General features: G+C 52.7%; 1 protein-coding gene across 2 annotated transcripts; it reads right to left on the bottom strand.

Annotated features, from left to right (window-relative positions):
* Positions 1–2,220: 2,220 nt before the first annotated feature.
* On the bottom strand, positions 2,221–15,705 carry IFITM10 (interferon induced transmembrane protein 10). 2 transcript variants are annotated; one of them, XM_082628749.1, is made up of 2 exons: positions 15,429–15,705; positions 2,221–2,819 (listed from the first exon to the last, which is right to left on the bottom strand). In XM_082628749.1, exons 1-2 carry the CDS (start codon positions 15,579–15,581, stop codon positions 2,670–2,672), a joined length of 303 nt encoding a protein of 100 aa, XP_082484875.1. In that variant the 5' UTR covers positions 15,582–15,705; the 3' UTR covers positions 2,221–2,669. The 2 variants fall into 2 exon arrangements, with proteins under 2 accessions (XP_082484875.1, XP_082484874.1); XM_082628748.1 differs by having other exon boundaries at positions 15,339–15,705.
* Positions 15,706–16,286: the final 581 nt, after the last annotated feature.

The raw sequence follows: 16,286 nt of genomic DNA on the forward strand, positions 1-16,286 counted from the left end.
GGAGCCTGACGGTGCGAGGCCGGCACTTCTGGGGTGGCCGCGTGCTCCACGCTGCCCAGGACCGGATACGAGCAGCCGTGAGCCTTTGCTGGCTGCAGTGCGACTGTGCAGTTTCTCCAACAGGAGCCCGACGCCTCCGCTGCACGGGCACCGCCGGGGAAAAGCTGGCGGAGGCGGACTTAATGTGGATGCCCTTCCTCCTGGGACACGTCCCCGGCAGCCAGGCAGCCGCGGGCATCGAAGGTGGAAGGAGGATGAGCAAAGGAAACATTTCCCCTCCACTTTCAGCACCCCCGCCAGGCACCATAGAGCGCTAGGACGCCAGGGTGGCCCAGGCTGACCTCACGAACAGCGGTTCCCGTGTCCCGCAGGTACCTGGGGAGCCCGTTGGGGGGCGGGGCAGGGACTCTCTCCCACGGCCGGCCGCAGCCCCTCCCATCACTCCTCGACCTATTGCCGGCTCCTTCAGGGACCCATGGGCTGTGGTGGGCGCCTACCTGGGCCTGACCGCGGAAGTGTTGAGAGCGCCCATGACTGAGATGCAGTGGTCTGTCATCGTGTCCGGTTGCTCAGCCCCACCGCCAACTGCCCTCCCGGCTCCAGCCCTCCATGGAGGCCACCTGGAAGGCTGGCTGCTCCCCTCCAAGGCGTGGCCGCAATTCAACTCCGTACGACCTTGCAGGGCCCCTGACTGCCCGTTCTACCCCCATCCACCACTGCCCAGGGCCAGGGGTCAGCAACACTGTGTCCCTGGCTTCTCCCCCGTCCTGGGGCCCCAGCACTCCTGCCTCTCCTTTGCAGGTGTCGGCTGAGGCCTGAGCTGGAGTCCCGCTCACTCACCCCATCTCTGCCCCCATCCACCCAGGCTGCACCCGCTTTGCTTGAAGCTCCCAGACCCAGCTCGAGTCTCCACTCCGACCCCTGGGCCGTATCCACGGGGGTGCAGCCAACTCCCAGGTTCTTGACATTCTCACCTGGGAAATGCTTCTCCAGGCCCAGAGGTCGTAACACTCAGAACCGCTGCTCCTGTGCCCCGCCCTCCGCTTTGAGTCCCCATCCCTCCCGGCAGTGGACCCACCAGGATTCTAGTCCCTGAGCCCCTCAGCCTCCTCCTGTCCTCCCCAACAAAACACCAGCCTGTGTCCTGTTCCAACACCCACCTCCTGGACACCCCTCACAGCCCCCTACATGGGGGCTCCCTCTCTCTAGTCTGTGCGGCTGGGCACTGCGTGAGAAGGCCACTGAGCCCACGACTTGTGCCATTAGATGGGCAGCCACTCAACCCAGCTGGCCCACACCTCTCCAGAGACCCATAGCCCATCCCGAAGATTTGCCTTCCCAAAGGACTCCACGGGGAGGGCCTCTCTCTCCCAGGAGGTCCGAGGGGAGCCCCCAACCCCTGACCCCACATCCACACGACCACAACCATTGCCCCAGCGATGGAAGAGGTCTGTCTGCACACAACCTCCTCTGCTTCCTAGACCAGCTGCATCCCTCACGGTGAGGCCTCGGCTGGCTCTGGGGTTCCTCCACCTGCGGCCCTCTCTGCAGCTCCTGGGCTGAATCGGGCCTCCTCCGTCACGTCCCACAGGGCCTGCGCGTCTCCTGTCCTAGGACTCTTCAGACTTGCTCTCAGAGGCTGACGTACCCTGCTGGGCTGTGAGCAGAGCCCACGTCTGTAGGAGCATCGCTGCCTTAGTTCCCGGCACATGCCGCCTGCACTGATCTAGATCCTGAAACAGCAACCTCCAGCTGATGCCTCATGTTCCCCTCTGGTGATCCTCATGGCACCCCTGAGAAATGGGAAAACCACATCCCCTACTTCGTGGATGAGGAAACGGAGGAAGCTGCCCAGGTCCCAGGTCCCCAAGATGGACTGGGATTGGCCAGGGCACTGCCATAGCTGCCTGGGGCTCCCTCCTGGTGCCCGCGCCCCTTCCCTCCTCTCCAAGGAGGCTGCCTGACCCTTGTGGGGACTCGTATTAGGAGCACACTCCACCAAAAGCCCCCTCAGTCCCGTATTGCACAGTGAACAGAAGACCACCTGGATTATGGAGCAAACTTCCCCTGGAAAAGTCAGCTGGATGCAGCACTCGGGGCCCAGGACCCCCAGGCAGTGACTGAATGGGGTTCCCAAAGCCTCCAAATCCTGCCCCCCACACGCCCTCCACCCCGAGCCCTGCCCAAGAGGGGGACAGGAGGCTATGCCAGAGCTGGGCAGGTATTTTATTGGAAGTTCACAGATACAAGATCTCTGAGCAGGGTCACAGCTTGGAGGAGGTGGCGTCAGGGAGGAGAGAGTCAGTCCCCAGATGCTGGCAGCCACCGATCCTGGGGAGCTCCCACAAAAGCCCTTCTTGCTGGGTGTCAGGTCTGAGGGGTCCCAGGAGCCTGGGCGGGGGCACAGGCAGGTAGGGAGGGCAGCCACTGGAAGCCAAGGTGCAGCAGCACAGGAAGAAACCCACGGGCCCCCCAGAAACAGGCGGAGGGCCAGGAGGCAGAGAGGGTGGGCTGGCACGAAGCTCACTGTCCCCTTGCCTCACTGCCGGGTTCCCAGCTTCAGGGGGCCTCCAGCTCCGCCCCCACCGCAGGGCATCCAGCTTTCGTCAGCCACAAAAATGAACCCATCTCAGAGCTTCATCTCCAGGCTGGTGGTGCCTGTTGGGGCCTCAGTAGTCGGTGAGCGGGTACCGCAGGAAGATGAAGACGAGGATGATGCAGGAGGCCGCCAGGGCAGAGCTGGTGATGTTGAACAGCCGAGCGGTCTTGGCGTCCTCCACTGCTCCGTTCAGGTCGTTGAGAAGTTTCTTGTCCCGAACCTGAAGCCAGAAGGAGGAGGTGAGACCAGCAGCCAGAGCCGAGGGGTGGACACAGGCAGGGGCCAGGCGGGAGGGCATGAGGACAGAGGGCCCGTGATAGTGTAGCCCCAAGGCAGTGTCAGTTGCCAATTCCTGATTCCTAACAACCGTGCGGGGCTGCTGCACAACGATGTCCTTGCTGGGTGGAAACGTGCCCTGGATTATGGGGCATCCGGTCAGAAACTTACTTTCAAACAATTTACAAAATAAATAATATGTATTTATAGAGAGAGAGAAGAAAAGGTGAATATGGTAAACTGTTAACATTGGGATGTCTGGGTGAAGGGTATATAGAAATTCTTTGTAGCTCTTTTTTTTTTTTTGCAACTTTTCTATAAATCTAAAACTATATAAAATAAAATGGATTGTTAACACTGTACTATATACTTGAAAGTTGCTAAGAGAGTGGATCTTCAGTGTTCTTACCACCAAAAAAAAAAAAAAAGATAATTATGTAAGATGATAGTAACTAATCCCATTGTGGAAATCATTTCATGGTACACCTTAAGCATATACAATGTTGTAAGTTGATTATATCTCAATAAAGCTGGGAAAATAAATAAATAAAATAAAAGAGGAAGCCGGTCTCAGAGAGAGTTACGTGATTGGACGATGGGGCAATACACGTGTGTCCTAATCTGATTGGTCCCACCTCATTTAAAATTAACTGGGATTCCCTGAGAATACACACTATGCTTGGACAGGAGGCAGCCCTGGGGTCCCTGCAATGGGATATTAAAGTGAAGGGAGCGGTTGGAGCCCAGTAAGTCCTGGGGAGATGCTGGACAGTGGTGGACCAATTTCCAAGATCCTCTGGCTGTGAAGAGGTGTCCCTGCGGAGCATGTCCCCTCATCCAGGCTAGGTCTGAGGAGTCCTCTCTCCGCCGTCCCCTCTCCTTCCACAGAGTCCAGAGAAGTGCAGGTCTGAGCATGCTGCAAGCAGAAAGCAAAGCCTAGGAGGAGGAGAAGGAGGAGAAGGAAGCGGAGAGATGAGAGAGGCAGGGAGAGAAAGTCTCTGCATCAGCAGATCGGTGGATAAATGCATGTATGGATGGATGATGTATGGACAAAAGGCAGGGGGCTGGGTTGGGCAGATAGAGAACACTGATGTCTGGCTGCCCTGAGGGTGGGTTACGCAGATGGACGGGAGAATAGATGGGTAGTTAACGCGGTGGGGACACAGATGCGGTGGGAGTGTGGCTGGGTGGATGGATGGAGGAGGCGAGTGGTGGAAGGAACAGAGGGAGAGGGGAGAAGAAAGAAGACAGAGGTGACTGTCTGGCAGTGGATGGAGGGGGTGAGGAAGGGAAGGAGGAGATGGAGTGGAGTGGAGCTGGGGGACAAGTTGGAGAGACTGGGGAAGGCGCAGAAGCTTGGGTGACTTAAGGCAGATTGTATAGAATGGAGACGTAGAGGGAGGAAAAGAAGCTGGCCTTGAGGAAGTAGGGAAGGGAAGGAGAAAAGAAGAAAGTCTATGCCCTTGTGGAACTTGTATTCTAGTGGTTTTGGAGACAGCCCACATCTTCACTGAGTTTTATCTTCCACTGTGAGAACATGATGTATCACCCACTTATTTAGGTCTTATTTGATGTCCTCATTAAAATAAAATTTTATAATTCTCTCCAGAAGAAAGAGCTATCATATCTTTTGTTAGACTTAGTCTGTTTATTTTGGTTGTCATTATATTGTAAGTGATGTCTAAGATTACACTGCTAACTGATTTTTGCTGGTGTATAAAAGTTCAACTTCTAGAGATGGATTTTGTATCCAGCTAAACTATCGTATTAATTATGATAACAGGCCAAGTTTTCTACGTAATGAATCATATCTACTGTAAATAACAGTTCTATTTCTTCCTTCAAGTCTTTATTCTTAGACTCATTCTTAGACTCCGCAGCACAGTGGTTCAGGGTACAGATGCCTGGATTTGAATCCCAGTTTTGCCAATCACTGCATAATCTTAGCAACTATTCTCATCTGTAACAGGAAGATAACAACAGTAGCCACAGCATAGGGTTGTTGAAAGGAATTAATGAGCTGGTGGACACAAAGTAGTAGCATAGCGTCTGGTCCAAAGCAAGCTCTTATATAATGGAAGCAAAGGCTTCAGAACGATGCTGACTAGCAATGATGTAACAGGCAGCCTACTCTCAGTCTTAATTGTAAAGCTCACGACTTAAGAATGATGTTCATTGTATTATTAGAGGTAGATTGCTGTATTTTTAAAAATCCCCATGAGATAAACATATTTTTTCTCTAATTCATTAACTAGTAAATTATATTCATTGAGTTTTTTCCCCTCATGTTGAAACAAGGCTGATTTATTTAAAAATAAACAATTGGTCATGACTTCCTTGTTGGATATTGGAATGAGGAAAGGAATGATAGAGATGGATGTTGAAAGTGGATGGCTGAGTAACCCATCCATTCATTTGTAAAGGAGATCAGGGAAGAGGAGAACTGGACAGGTGATTTGATGATGGGAAGGCAGGTGGATGATGAGAAGGAGGGAGATATGAACATCCCATGCTGGATGCATGGGACACACAGAGAAACGGACATAGGAATGGATGCTGGATGTAAGGGATGGTTGGATGGATACACGGATGTTTGCCAGAAGTGAAGGACTGGTACACAGATGGATACGTGAAACATGCTCAACAGGTAAGACAGGCAAGTAGATCAATGTCTGAGAATGGATGCTGAATGGATGGAACAGGCTAGATGGACACATAAAGGTATGCCAGGTGGGTAGGACAGGTAAACAGATGGATATACGAAACTACATTGCATGATGGGAACAGGTACCTAGGTGGTTATAGGAAGGTATACTGGATGGGCGGGACAGGCTGGTAGATGAATTTATGAATATACGCTGGATAATCTGGACAGGTGGATAGATGGATACATGAGTATATGTTGGACAGGTAGGACAGGCGGCTAGATGGGTTTAGAAATAAATGCTGAATTGTTGGGATAGGCAGATAAGATGGATGTGTGAACGTGCGCTGAAGTGGTGGGAAAGGTGCATATAGGGATGTATAAAATTGTGTCAAATGGATGGAATGGAGGATAGATGGATATATGAATGTGTGTTGGGTGAATGGGATGGGTAGATAAATGGACAGGAGGGAGGGCTGTTGGGTAGATTATAGTATAGACCAATGCAGGGTAGGTGAATAAGTTCATTAACTCAATCAAGCAATATTCAGTGCCTGCTCTGCGTAGTTGCTCTTCTAGGTCCCAAGTGTACAGCAGGGAAAAAAACAAAGTCCCCTGTCCTCATGGAGCTTACATTTAAGGACACATTTAAGGGAGAGGACATGGAAAGTAAACACAATAAATAAGTAAAATAAATAGTGTGTTAAATGTGCTAAAAAGAAAACTGAGGGGCTTCCCTGGTGGCGCAGTGATTGAGAGTCCACCTGCTGATGCAGGGGACGCGGGTTCGTGCCCTGGTCCGGGAAGATCCCACATGCCGCAGGGCGGCTGGGCCCGTGAGCCATGGCCGCTGAGCCTGCACGTCCGGAGCCTGTGCTCCGCAATGGGAGAGGCCACAACAGTGAGAGGCCCGTGTACCGAAAAAAAAAAAAAAGAAAACTGAGGAGGCCAGGGAACGGAGAGCATTGTGGGAGGTATGATTCTAGCTGGGTGCTCAGGAAGGAGCACATGGAATATGGACATGTGAGTAAAGCCCGGAAGAGTGTGACAGACTCGGTCATATGTTTATCTGCAGGGAAAGCACGTCTCAGAGCACGAAGCTCTGAGGTGGGGATGAACCTGTGCTCTGAGGAATAACCAGAGGCCAGTGTGGGGAGAGCAGAACCCAGAGGGGAAGGGGAGTGAGACTTATGGTCAGAGAGGAAATTGTCAAGAAGCAGGTTGCATGGGACTTTGTAGGTGCTTTTTAGCAGAAGAAACAACGGCAGGCTCTGGCGTGTTTTCACCTGGTAATTCTGGATGCTGTGTAGAGAACAGGTTGCAGGGGCAGAGGCTGGACAAAGCAGAGAAGAGGCTGACAGTCCAGGGGAGTGGTCAGGGTGGGTTGCGTCAGGGCAGTGGTTGTGAAGGTGGTAAGAACTGACCTTTTTCTGGATCTATTTTGAAGACACAGCTGACAGTATTTACTGGGATCGGATGTGGAGTGTGATAAAAAAAGAAAGGAATTTGAGATGATTTCCAGGCTCTTTGATTTGATCTACTGAAATAAGGGAGCTGTAGGCGACTCCAGGAGGAGTAAGTTTGTGCGTGGTTCAGTAGTTTGATTTCTGACATGTTTCGCTAGAAATGTCTTCTAAACATAGAGCTGGACATTTTGAGCAGGTAGATTTTATATGAGTCTAGAGTTCATGGATGAGGTCTAGGGCAGAGACACAAATTGGAGGAGCATGAGCATAAAGATGCTCCTTAGAGCCATGAGGCTGGGTGAGAGCACCAAGGGCGAGAGTGTAGACAAGAGATGAAGAGGACCAGGGACTGAGCCCCAGAGCATCCCAACGTTAAAAGATCTGGGAAGCAAGAGCATCCAGGAAAGGAGGCCGAGAAGAGCAGTCTAAAAAGCAAAAGGAAGGCAAAGGGAAGGAAAGGATGGTGGGTGGGTGAAATGACGTGAAAGGAGGAGGAATAAACATGGAGGAATGGAATGGATAAAGGGATGCAGAGCAGGTGGGTGAAGAGGTGGATGGGTGATGTTGGGTGGAAAAAAAGGAAAAGGAGGAAGGCAGGTGAGTGAACAGACTGATGGTTGGATAGTTGGGTGAGTCAGTCAAAGAAAGGAAAGGAAGAAAAATGGGAGGATGTGCAGATGGATACATGGATGGACAGTTCTTTTATGAATGTGTATCTTCATGGGATGATAGATTGATAGCGTGTGAAGGAAAGGGAGGGAGGATGGTCGATGGGTGTATAGATGAATTGATACCAGCTCAACACCTGATTACACGAATGGATATAATAAATAATTGGAAGAACGGGGTAGAGGAAAGAAAGGCAGGGATAATATATAAATGGATGAATGGACAACTTAATTTAGAGGTGAATGGAGGGGAAGCAGGAATAAATGAAAGGAAAAGATGGAGAGATGGAAATGTATTGATGGTTGACGGATGATTGGCTGGATGGTGGGTGGGTAGATACATGGTTGTGAGAAGGAGAAAGAAAAGAGAGAAGAAGGGCTGATGAATAGAAGTTTTAATGAATCATTGATTAACTATATTGATAGAAGGAGTTGGTAGATAGAAGAGTGGAGAATAGTACAAAGGAAGGCTGTATGGTTGGGTGGACGAATGAATAAACCAAGAGATGGATAGAAAGTGCAGGAAGATGGACAGAGAGAGGAAGAGATGAGAGGATGAATAGACAGAAGGGTGATGACTACAGGAAGAAGAGTGTAGTGATTCAAAAAGGGTGCGAGAAAGGAACTTGATGGTGGCCTCAAGGCAGTTACTTTGTATCACTGTGCCTCCGTTTCCTCATCTGTAAAACAAGGATATTAATTGCACCTATTCATAGGGTTTTGTTATCATTAAATAAAATGCTACATCTAATTAAATAATTAGAAGTTCTTAGAAAGGTGCCTAGAATATACTCAATAATTAATTAATTAATTAAGAGCTCAATAATTAATTGTTGTTGTTTTTTGGTTATTGTTATCTGCTGGCTTGTTGTTACTATCGCTATTACTATGAATGAGTAAGGGGGGAAACAGATGAATCCAGGGAAGAAAAAGAGACTAGATGGAGGGCTGGGTGGATGGATAGATGAGCAGACTAATGGATGAGGTTGGTGGATAAACAGTGGAAGGAAAGGAAGAAAAAAAAGATGATGAAACGAGTAGAAACATGAATTTAGTAAATAAGTGAAAGAGTGAATATAGGGATGGCTGACAGTATGGAAGTGAAATTCCGGAAGGAAAGAAGATGAACAGATGAATTTTTGGAGACAAAGTGGATGGGTAGGTAGCTGAAAGGGTGGAACCATGAGTGCATGCATTGGTGGGTGGACAAGGTGAGGGAGGGTCTTTTCCTCACAAACCCGCCCCTCCTACAGCCTCCTTCCTCATCTATAAATGGCACCTCCCTTCTTTCAACTGCTCAGATGAGTATCCTTGGAGTAATCTTTGGATCTTCTCTGTTTTCCCTCACCTTATGTCCAATCCATCAGGATACTCTGTTGACTTTTCTTTCAAAATATAGGACCAGTTTTAATTCTCCACTCCCACCCTCTGAACCAAGACTTGACTCAGTGAACCGCTTTCAGTTTGGTCTCCCAGCTCCCCAACCCCTTGCATCTTTATAGTCTATTCTTCACTGGTAGCAAGAGCGATCTTTTAAAATGTAAGTCACATAGGGACTTCCCTGGAGGTCCAATGGTTAGGACTCCCCGCTTCCACTGCAGGGGGCGTGTGTTCAACCCCTGGTTGGGGAACTAAGATCCCGCAGGCCGCATGGCATGGCCAAGAAAAAGAAGAAAAAAAGTAAGTCACATAATATTGACTCTTCATTTAACATTCATCAAAGATTTCACTTAAAGCAAAACAAAACTCTAACTGTGGCAGACAAGATGTACGTGGTCTGGCCCCTCCACCACCTCTCTGGACCCATCTCCTATGCTCACCCCCATTCTAGCCACATTGGTTCCTGAACCTGACTTTGCCTCAGGGCTTTTGCAATATCTGATCCCTTTTCCTGGAATACGCTTTCTCAGAAAGATGCATTTATGGCTATTGCATGAATTAATTCAGCTTTACACTCAAATAGCATCTCAACAAAGAGGCCTTCCTTGCCTCTATATAAAAGAGCACCCCACATCTCCCTCACCATGCTTTATGTACTCTTCAGAGCTGACATCACCCTCTGACATGCATAAGTGTTACTTTTATGATTGTCTGACACCCCACCAAAATGTAAGCACCTCATGGGCAGGGGCCGTGTGTTGCTTGTCACTTACTAGGCATTAGACAATTATTTATTGCGTGTGAGACAAATGCGTGAAGAGTGGAAGGATGTTGGGAAGTTTGAATGAACTGAAGACTAGGTCACTGACTAGAGAGTTTAATGAGTAGATATGATGGTTATATACAAGGGAGGGATGGAAGGAGAGGAAGAGGCGACAGGCATGATAACCAAAGTGAGGGTAGACAATGAATATACAGATGGAGGGGAAACTGATGGATGGATGTGGGTGAGGAAAGACAGGAGGGAAGAAAAGAGGAGATTAAACAAATCCACAGAAGTGTGTGGGTAAACTAGATAGAAAGAGATGGATGGATGGATTCAGTGGATAGGTGTGTGGTGGGAGGGGATAGCTGAAGGCACTGGGTTACAGAGTGTGGATAGAGGAATAGGACGCTAGAAGAATGTGTGGGGTGAGCAAATGGGTAGAAGAAAAGAAAAAAGGGAAAAGGAAAGGTGAGGATGTGTACGTATGGATGGATGGATGGATGCTTGGATGAACTAATTAGTAATGTACATTGATGGGTAAAAGTGATGGAAGGAGGAATAATGAGTGGATACAAGGAGGAAACAGGGTATATGGGGTACATGGAGTAGGAGTTAGACAGTGGGGTAAATGAGAAAAAGAATGAGAAAGTTGAGAAGAAGAGAGGGGAGATGAATTATTTTCATGAATCACTAGATTAATAAATTGATGGATGGGTAATTAAAGTGAGTAAGGGAAGAAAGAAGGAGGGAACGGGAAATAGAAGGTGGGAAGATGGTTAGAGAGATGTACAACGGGAAAAGGATGGATGTTTAAATAAAGTTGGTGGATATGTGTATTGATGGACAGATGACTGGGTAAAATCATACACAGGGCAGGGGAATGGGGAGAAGTAACAGGAAGTAAGAATGGACATGGAGGATGGATGTAGGAGAGAACCGTAAAAATAATAAAAGAAGGGACTATGGGTACGGCGCTATGCTAACGGCTTTACACGGCATTAACTCAGCTAATCCCCTCAACAACACTCTGAGGTAGTCACAACCCCATTTTTACGAGGAGGAAAATAAGGCACGGATAGATGTAATACCAACTTAAGGTCCCAGGACTCAAACCTATGCTGTAAACCAGAGCCACCATGAACACTGGGTGTATGGCTATGCAGTATACACAGAAGGTGGAAGAGGTGGGTAGGAGGGAGAGAAGATAGAAGAATGGATAAACAGAGTAGGTGGGTAGTTAGATGGATGAACTATTGGAGAGGAAATAATTGGAAGAAGAGGGGAGAAGGGAAGAAGGGAGGAAGAAGATATATATAAAAAGACCCGTGGGAGGGTGGAAAGACGAATGGGTAGGTGGATGTGTTGGGTATGGATGAATGACTTGGTGTATTGATGGACACTATTCTGGGATGAACTGAGAAAGTAAAGGGGATCAGGAGTGAGGGTGGGAGAAAAGTAAAGTGAATAAATGAATGGAAAATAGGTGAAAGTATGAATAGATTCATGGTGAGGAAATGGGTGTGTTAGCACGTAGGTGGATGGATGAATGAAATCAATGGATAGAGTGAGCACAGATGGATAGATGAAGGGATGGGTGGATCGATGGATGGATGTGAGGATGAGTGGATGGGTGGGTGGGTGGGTGGGTGGATGGATGGATAGGAGGATGAGTGGATGAGTGGATGGGTGGGTGGATGGATGGATGGATAGGAGGATCGAGTGGATGGGTGGGTGGGTGGATGGGTGGATGAGTGGATGGGTGGGAGGGTGGGTGGGTGGGTGGATGGATGGATGGATGGATGGGTGGGTGGGTGGATGGGTGGATGAGTGGATGGGTGGGAGGGTGGGTGGGTGGGTGGATGGATGGATGGATGGATGGGTGGGTGGGTGGATGGGTGGATGGATGGATGGATAGGAGGATGAGTGGATGAGTGGATGGGTGGGTGGATGGATGGATGGATGGATGGATGGATGGATGGATGGGTGGGTGGATGGATGATGGATGTATGGATAGATGTAGGCACATATGTATGAATGGAGGGATGGATGATATTCAGAAAGGAGGGAGTGGGCAAGTATGCATATACAGAAGCAGACACTGCATCCTTCCCCCTCATCTATTCTTTCTGCCCCGTCACCGAGAAGTCTCACAGCCTGTGTCCTCACTGCAATCTGCTGCTCCTCTCTGCCACCATCCCTGCCCTGGTTCAAGCCACGTGCCCTCTCGCCTGGACCACCACACCGGACCCTCACTCCTCCCTGCCTCTGGGCTTGTCTCGTCCCCTCCCTCCACCCTGCCTGCAGAGTTCACAGCTCTGACCACCTTTCCCTTCCATGTCCCCCATACCCTTCCCATGGAATTCCAAGTCTTTCACTGCACGGCCTCAGTCTGCCTTTCCTGGACCATCTGCTGCTCCCCACAGAGGATGGAGCCCTGCTGTTCCCGACTGCCCGACCCTTGTGTCTTAGTTTATGAACTCCTGTCCCCTCACCCACCCTTCAAGGCCCAGGGAAAATGCTGCCTCCCCCAGCAGTGTCCGGGGCTGACCCCAACCTCACGCCCAAGCTGGGAGTGAAGCGTTCTTGTCCTGAACCGTTTGGTGCGTATTCATCTTCCCATGCGCCCTCTGTCCACCCTCCCATTCCTCCAGCAGCCTTTGCCTCCCAACTTGGTCAGCCCTGCCTTGGGTCAGGGGTGGGCAGCTGTGATCAGGGCGGGGGCTCTCTGATGGGGAGAAAGGTTCGGCCAGAGGGAGGCAGCAGAGCCTTTGGGGGTGGGGGCACCCCAGGCCTCACAAAGGCCTCAGGCTGGGGGCAGCCCGGCGCACCCAGGGAGCTCCCGGAACGGAAGGGGCCAGGGCATTTGGTGAGCTTAGGGAAGGGGTTAAAAGTGGGTCATGCAGGGCCTTGAATGCCAAGATGAGGAGGCTGGACTTCTCCAGACCGAGAAAGGGGAGCCGGGGGGCATGGTGAGCAGCTCCTGCAGACTGCACAGATGGAGAACTGGCCTTCTGTGTCTGTGCCATCCGCAGACACCAGGCCAAGCCCACGAGGCCCCGATCTGCACTGAACGTGCCCCTGGGGGCGGGGCGTGCGGGGACAGACGGGGACAGCTAGGGACACAGCCCTTCTTTCTCACCCACCGAAGGCCAGCCTCCGCCCTGCTCCTGTGCTTATTTGAATGTTGTTTTGTTTTGCTGTGTTTTGTGAACGGATGAGGAAATGGGCTCAGTGAAGCGAGATCACTGCTTTTAAGAGGCCACGCGGGGAATTAGCCAAGGCCTCCTGACCCCAAGGCCATCAGGTGCCCTTGGAAGTGCCCAGGATGGGCTGCAAACGATGTAGGGTGCAGCAGCCCAGGAGACGTACAGCTGGAAGGACAGATGGACGAATTCCCAGGCGTGGGAGCCTGTGCCAGCCATGTCTGTCCTCCCCTCTGCCCGGGACAGAGGCAGCTCACCTTGCTCGCCCCTCCCAGGGAAGCCCCAAGCCTTTCTGCCCTCGCTAATGCCCAGGACGTACGTGAGGGAGCAGCTGGGCTGCAGGCACAGTGAACCCCCTTCTGTCTCTAGAAGCACCAACTCCCACCCCGCACTGCAGAGCGGATCCTGAACCATTCAGAAATCTGTGACCTACCTACAACCCGCAGCAGATGGGCCTGCCCTGTGCCAGCCAGCTGCCCACGGCAGCACACGCAGCCGGACCCAGGTCCACAGGCTACTCGTGAGGCCAGGCAAGAGGGCCCAGGGAGGCAGAAGTGAGGCTGGCCTGGGGGCTTCACCCTCAATTCCCAGGGACCCCTGCACGCACACACAATACACACAATTACACACATGTACACTCACATCCACATACTCATGCACACACATCCACAATGCATTCTCGCACCTATATGCAGGCATATGCTTGTGCACACACATGCAACACACATATGCACACCTATGCATTCACACTCCCACACAATTACACACACATGCATGCTGACACCTATATGCATGCACACACAATACACACAATTATACACATGCACACCCACACCCCTATATGCATGCTCGCACACACACGCGCACACACCCACACACACTCAGTTACAAATGCACTCTCAGGCCTACACAACTCACGCACACACACACACTTACACATGCATGCTCACACTTATATGCAGGCACACATGCACACAATGCAACACACTCATGCACACGTGCACACTCACACACGTGCCCACACTCACGCACACTCAATGGACACAGTGTCCATGTGGTGGAGCCCAGGGCTGGGTACACAGGCCTGGGTTTGAAGGCGGTGGGTGATTGTGACGCCAGTGATGAGTCAGGAGGACAAGAAGGCCAGGTGGCCAGAGCGTGTGACGCCAGGGCAGGGGGCTCCGTGCTCAGAGATGCACAGAGGCAGAGCTGTCCCAGCACCTTCCCCCAGGCTAGCCTCTCGGGCCCAGCCCCTCCTCGGCCTCCAGCACCTCCCCCCCGCCCCCCCACCCCGTGTTCGGCCCCCGCCCTGCTGGGCAGCTGCAATCAGTGAAATGAGCCTGGCCTTGGACACTCAGATCAGGGCTCAGGAAAAGTGATGATCTGGCGAGACGTGAGCCAGGCCCTTCCGGGGTGGTGGGAAGGGAGCGAGTCTACCCCCGCTTCCTGCTGGTTGGGCTCCAGCAGCCCCAGGCTCCTGGGTCCTTACACATCTGCATGGATCTCCCGACCCCAAGTGCGAGTCAATCACAGCTCCCCTGCTGCCATCTCAGTCCATTTCTCTCCACTTTGCCGCCACCCCGGGGGGGGGGATGGGGTCCTGTCTGTCTGGGACACTGCTCTGCTCCCAGCCAGCTCCTCTCACAGCAGCGAGGGGCTTCTGGAAGCTGTATACACTCAGCGCGTGGGGTCAGGGTGTATGGGACACCCTCACACCTCCCTCCCCCGGGCTCCTGGCTCCCACACAGCCTCCCCCGGGACAGACCATCTAGAAACCGTGTGTGAGGGGACGCAGAGCAGTGGCTGGGGGTCAGCGTCCCCGTCTGTCTGTCACGGCCTCCCTCTGAGTGCCTGCCTGGCATCAGGTTCCCTGCAAGGGGCTTGGACAAGAAGGTCTCCAGCAGTGACGTCACCCCTCCTCCTGTCAACAGGGGAAGGATTCCAAGGCCTCTTCATCTCCCTGCTGGCTCCATCCCTATGCCTAGGGGCAGCTTCACCCAGGCCTAATTCCCACGTCCCCAAGTCCCAGGTCCCCACCCCACAGACCAAACTCGCTGTGCAGAGACTCTGGCCCTGAGGACCCCGAGCCCTGACAAGACACCCTGGAAGGTTCCCCAGCTCAGGACAGGATGGGCTGGCTCTCCCTGCCAGCCCCGAGCTGGCTGACATCCGTGTCTCGCTGGGTCCTCAACCATCCTTCGATCCCTCAGCCGCTCCGCTGCACCTGCTGCACCCATGGGCTTCCCTGCGAGGGAGGGGGCAGAGTGCTGCAGCCAGCACCCGCTTCTCCGGCCCCCGCTGCCCCGCTCCTCCATCCCCACCCCACCCCCGCTCACTTTGAGGGAGTAGGCCAGGGCGATGAAGCCCAGGCAGCAGAAGTTGAGGTAGACGAAGTTGAAGATGGACCACAGGTAGTAGTCGTTCACCTCCGTGGTGTCGGGGTAGACCTCGATGACTGTCGTGGGGTTCGTCATGGTCTTCTTCTCTGCTAGGTGCTTGCAGGGCTGGGGGGCGCTGGTGGCCCGCACGCTGTCTGTCTTGCTGCTCTTGGACTCCATGGGGAACAGGGTGGGTGCCATGGGGGGTGAGGCTGAGGGCTCAGGCCCGGGGGCCACTGGAGCCTGCAGGGCGGGGGGCTTGGACACGCAGGCGAAGCAGCCCTTGGGCGAACCTGCGGGGGGCCTCGGGATCCAGAAGGCCCCGTCCAGGGGAACTCGGGCTTCCTGGGTGCCGTCCGTGGTGCTGGCCGGGGCTCCCAGCGTGGCTGGGTACTGGCTGGAGCCCTGGGCCTGCAGGGAGGGGGAGACGAAGGATGAGCCGGGTCCGGATCACCCTATCGGGCCCACCCTGGCACCCTGCGGCGTCTCCCCTGCGGCCCCATAAAGAGCCCTCCAGGACAGTCCCCACCCGCCGCAGATGCCAAAGCCCTCACAGCAGCCTTGGCAGGGACGTCGGGGGCTTTTCCTCACTTCGCCGTCTGCGCACAGTCACCCACTGACACACAACGGCAGCGCTCCCCCCAGCATCCCGACTGGCACACTCCTGCAGTAAACAGAGCAACCAGCACCCCCAGACAGCCCGGCACGCACAGGGCACGCAGACCCACAATGACACAGCCTCAGTCACTCTTCCGCAGAAGCAGCAGGGCTCCCCGGAGCACCTGCGCGCTGCCTCCCGCTGACACATCGGACACAAACGCCAGCAGCGCCACCCGGCTCCCCAGACCCCGGCACACGCCGAGCGCTCGGAGACGCCGCCAGGTAAACAACCCCGCACTGTGACAC

Source organism: Mesoplodon mirus (assembly GCF_964341445.2).
Source record: "Mesoplodon mirus genome assembly, chromosome: 7".
In the NCBI taxonomy this organism is placed as follows: domain Eukaryota; kingdom Metazoa; phylum Chordata; class Mammalia; order Artiodactyla; family Ziphiidae; genus Mesoplodon; species Mesoplodon mirus.